Source organism: Solanum tuberosum, unplaced genomic scaffold, assembly GCF_000226075.1.
Source record: "Solanum tuberosum cultivar DM 1-3 516 R44 unplaced genomic scaffold, SolTub_3.0 scf00029, whole genome shotgun sequence".
NCBI lineage: Eukaryota > Viridiplantae > Streptophyta > Magnoliopsida > Solanales > Solanaceae > Solanum > Solanum tuberosum.
Genome location: NW_006238955.1, coordinates 1,004,278 through 1,009,262, shown reverse-complemented (window position 1 = coordinate 1,009,262; position 4,985 = coordinate 1,004,278). Strand labels below are relative to the sequence as shown.

At 33.5% G+C, this 4,985-nt stretch overlaps 1 protein-coding gene across 1 annotated transcript in view; it reads right to left on the bottom strand.

Annotated features, from left to right (window-relative positions):
* The window catches only part of LOC107059628 (lisH domain-containing protein C1711.05-like), a 7,517-nt gene extending 5,170 nt beyond the window's left edge, over positions 1-2,347 (bottom strand). The window contains exon 1 of the mRNA XM_015306346.1: positions 2,216-2,347. Within this exon, the coding sequence (XP_015161832.1) occupies positions 2,216-2,347 (132 nt within the window). The remainder of the gene's footprint in view (positions 1-2,215) is intronic.
* Between the last annotated feature and the right edge of the window lie 2,638 nt (positions 2,348-4,985).

Genomic DNA, 4,985 nt, shown 5'->3' with positions numbered 1-4,985 from the left:
GAGTATAGGACATCCTCAACTAAGTGGATCCACTAAGCTATGCTTAAAAGCAATAATGAATCATCTAAAAAGTGTTGATCCTTTACCCATGTTGGCATACATGGTTTATGAGGATTTAAGTTGTCTAAACTCGTCCCCATCTCGGTGCTCAATACTACTCCCAAAATATACTTTAGCTCATATGTTTGTAAAAACAAAACTTTTTCTTTGGTTTGAGATAATTACTCAAAACTTAGCTTAAAAGCTCTCTTGGAAATCTCAATTTCCTTTCTTGCTCAAATGTGAAAAATTTAACTCTTGTGAATACTTAGTTCCCGAATAATCTTTGAAGAATGAACTTTACTCTTACTCTTTACTGAAAACTAGCTCAAAGACTCTTTTGTAAATCTCAGTTTCCTTTTTTGTTTAAATATCAAAACAATTACTCTTTTAGAATACATAGTCCCGATATACTCTTTTGAAGAAATGCACTTTTATCTTTTCTCTTTACTCAACTCAAAACTCAAGTCTTAAAACAAAGTTAAAACATTTGTAAAAGACTTTTGGAAAACTTTATGAACTTCTCTTAACTTGACTCTTGACGTCTCTTGACTTGACTCTTAACTTCTCTTGACTTGACTCTTAACTTCTCTCGACTTGATTCTTAACTTTCCTTGAATTGAATTATGGATTCAAGGATCGTGATTTGTGATAGGAAAAGATCTCATGATGTTTAGGAATGATTTTAGATAGTTAATCATGAGAAACAATCAAGAAATCACTGTTGGGGAACTACTCCGCGACGCTGAGGTGAATTAAACTATTTGGTCGCGAAATAACTTTTGAGGTAGAACGGTGCGTGACCGCTCCGCTCCACAAAAGCAATTTTGTCAAATCTAAGGAACAGGTCCGCGACGTGGACGTGCTACCTGTTCCTTGTCCGACTTTTTCCTTCTTCGTTTTCCAGCCCCAATTCGCCTAAACTCAACTACTATTCTCAAGTTCTCTTTAGATTCAGATACCCAGTATGTATACACAAGAATCTAACTCAAACAACTCAAGGAAACAACATTTTAACTTCAAGAAACTCCTCAATCTCAACCTAACTCAAGAACGAAGGCTAATTTTAAGAACTCCATTCAAGATTCATCAACTTTCAACTTTCTAGAACAAACTTCGCTGAAATAAGCATGCTTGGCGCCTATCTTCAAGAACTTAACGATTCCTTGCTCCTTCTCCTCTTTTCTCCTCTTCTTTTCTCTTCTCTCAAAACCCTAACTTGTTTCTCAAAAGCGTAAACTAAATCCAATCAGTTTAGACCCCAACTGAATTACCAAAAACGTAATTAATCAATTGGGCGGTGAAAAGACCATAATACCCTTCTAAATTCCGGATTGGACTTTCCTTATTTGAACAACCCAACTTCCAATGGGGATAACTCACTCATACGAACTCGGAATCGCGCAAACTCGGCGGCGTTGGAAAGATTATTCCAAGATCCTTCCTACGTTTTCTGAAAACACACCTAACTCATCCTGAGCTAGGAGTTATGGTCGTTTAAAGTTGACCAAAAACTCAAACTTAACTTAACCAATTTTCAAGATTTTTTATTATTTTCAAAAATCACTCTTTCTAATTCTAGCTCTTTCTAGTTCTTTCAATTTGCGAGATGTTACATCTCTAGTATAAGTAGTCTGTTTATTAAGTCTGTTATTAATTTTAGGCAATAAATAAGGTGCTGCATATTCAAATTCAAAATCATTCTTTTATTTTTCCGAATTTTTTGAGGAACTTGAACTAGCATTATTATTTGCAGCTAAATGAATAATTTTTTCTCGAAGATCATTATCAGTGACTTCTTTCAAAAGTTCTATCACATTAACAGATGTAATAATATTTACATTTAAATCTTGAAATCGAGATTGCAATTTATAAAATTCATCATTTTCACAAGAACATATATCATCATGATAGGTATTGCAAGTATTCGTTTTATCATGCTGATTACTGTCAGCTATATCAAGCAAATCAATTTCTTCTTCAGAATCAGAATAATAATCAGACTCAGAACCAGAAGTATATAACAAGCTTACAATTTGGTGGTATGTGACCAAAATTTCCACATCTATAGCACTTGATTTTAGCGAGATCACGCTTAGACCTATTTTTGGTAAATCTATTAGACTTATGAAAAGCTTTTCTAGCGTAGCGCTCTTCCTTAGATCTATATCTACACCTCTTTTTTCCTATAAGGTTTATCAGAGTTAGAATCCCTATATTTCTTCTTCTTGCTACCAGCAGAAGTATCAGGTAAACCGAACTGGGCACAAAAGTCTCCTAACTGAGATCTTTCTTTAAGTTTATCCATCTTAAGCTGTCTAGATAATTTTAATTCATTGCACAAATTTATTCCTTTCTTGAGTGCAAACTCCTATCAGCTTACCATAAGTATAATCCTTATATGGAATTTCACCATGATTAGTTCTCAGAGCTTTTCTAACTCTTTCGGCAAATAAAGTGGGAAGGCCATCTATAAACTTAGCTTTTCAAAGCTCATAACTATTTTCGAGCAATTCCATCACCCTACTCCTGTAAGTATCTTTATACCATCTAAATTCACCTAAGGTTCTACAATGTAGACCATTTAATAAGGTACGAACAGTCTCATACTGATTGGTAAATCTACCATTAAAATGTTCTAAAATGGTTAAGACTAAAGTATAAACATCGTCTTCTCTATTTTTTACTAGAGCCATGCCTAAGTTATCAACACCTTCATTATCAACAATAACATTTATCACTGCTGCTTTTTTCTCAATACTCATATAATTATCCCACCAACCTCTGAGTTGGGTAGTAAAACCTGCAATAATCATTTTGCAAATATTTCTATCTGTGTTTTTAACACTTTTTACAAATAGTTGCATACATAAGCATTCTATGAACAAGAATAGTTAATTGTCTATCAGTCAAACCATCAAGATTCCATTCGTAAATTTCAGACCCACTATAAGAGGTATTAGTCTGATTCCAAACTCGTTCCTCTATTAACACATCTTGAGGAGTTGGTCTAGAATAATAATAGGTATGCATGCTTGGTTTATGGGCATACTTAGTATTATTATTCTTTTTAGGATAACCACGAAGCTTATTATTAAAGAAACATGATTTTTAAAATCAAAAGTTTTTTTTCATTTCATCCGCAAAATTGTCTGACAAATCAATAGGCTTTGCACTTAAACCTGACAATTTTTTATCAAAAAGTTCTTCTAAATATTTAATGATTTAAATTTAAAATCCCGAATCTTAGGGGGACTTTGCACATGAGTAGAAATAATTTGAAGCTTTCTGAATTGCTTTTAGAAGTTAGAAGCCGTATCAGAAGTCTTTATATCATTTTTTATTTGGATTACTAAAGCAGTTAATTCATCTAATTTTTTATCAAGAGAACTAATATGTTCACCCAAAACTTTAACATAAAGACCCAAATAATTATTTTGGGAAATTAAATTGTTTATTTCATTAATGCTGATTGCCGCAACATCTTCTTCAACAAATTTTTGAAAGGCAGTAAAGGTGATACCTGTATTATTTGGTAAAATAAAAGATGACTGAGGTGGATAGACAACCTTCATAATATTACCAGAACCATCTTTATAAGATCTTTCAAGAACATTGATGTATAAAGGTAAATAAGTGGTTATAAACTAGGGTACAAAATACATAATTTGATTATGTGGAGCACAAGTTTCATAAAATTCTTGAGAAATATTATTCAAATCATTAGCACTATAAGTGTCAAAAAACCATGTTTTAAATTGGTTCCATTTATTACTTGAAAATTCTTTCTGAATGTACTTTCTTTCCAGTTGTCACGACCCGAGCCTACACCCTAGACGTGGATGACACTCGAGAATCATTGTTGGTCCCCAAGCGAACCCTCATCCTGGCTGACTTCAAGCGGAAGATTAACTCAAGCATACAAAGCTTAAAAACTGAATAAAATTCATGAAACTTAAACACAAGCTTTAACTCAAAAGAAAAATGAATAAAAATAAATTATTCAACTCGCCATAAAATAGGCAACTTAAGTCTTTAAACCATTTAATAAAATAAATAATACAGACTTCTCAACTATACTGACTATCTATGAAGCCTCTAACTGTTAAAGATGGAAGTCAGGACAAGACCCGCGACATCCTGACTAAACTGAAAAGTAAATGAAATCCTTCAAAAACAAGGAGGCTCACAATAGCTAACTCGAACTTTTGGATGTATCAACGAAGCTCCCGTTGATGACCCTGAATACCTGTGTCTGCATCATGAGAAGATGCAGGACAAATGGCTCAGTACGTGGAATGTACGAGCATGTAAGAGGAATTCTAAAGCATAAACATAAGCTTGAAACTTGATAAAAAAAAGGAAACATACTTACCTCTTCTTAAACTTACTCAACTCAAGGAATACTCAAGGATACTCAAAACTACACAACTTACTCAACTCAGAAGTACTCAAGGATAAGATACTCAACTCAAGATATGATATTCGACTCTGGGTACTCAACTCTGGATACTCAACTCAATATAAAGCAATAATACATATGCAATATGTGGAAAGCTTTACAAAACACCACTATGAGCCTAAGTGGTGATAAAACGTCTTGCCCACACTACCAGAATTGTCCTATACTTTGCCGTCATATAGAACGCTTAACTTAGTGGATCCACTAGCTTAACTTATCTGATCATCTAAAAAGTATGACTCATTACTACCCATGATGGCTACATGGTTTATGGGGACTTGAGTTAATATGAACTCGCATCCCCATATCGGTGCTCAATACTACTCCAAAATATACTTAGCTCATATGTTTTAAAACAACTTCTTTCTTTGGTTTGAGATAATTACTCAAAACTTAGCTTAAAAGTTCTCTTGGAATCGATGTTCCCTTTCTTACTCAAAACTCTTTTGGAAATCTCAGTTTCCTTTCTTGTTTAAATGTGCAA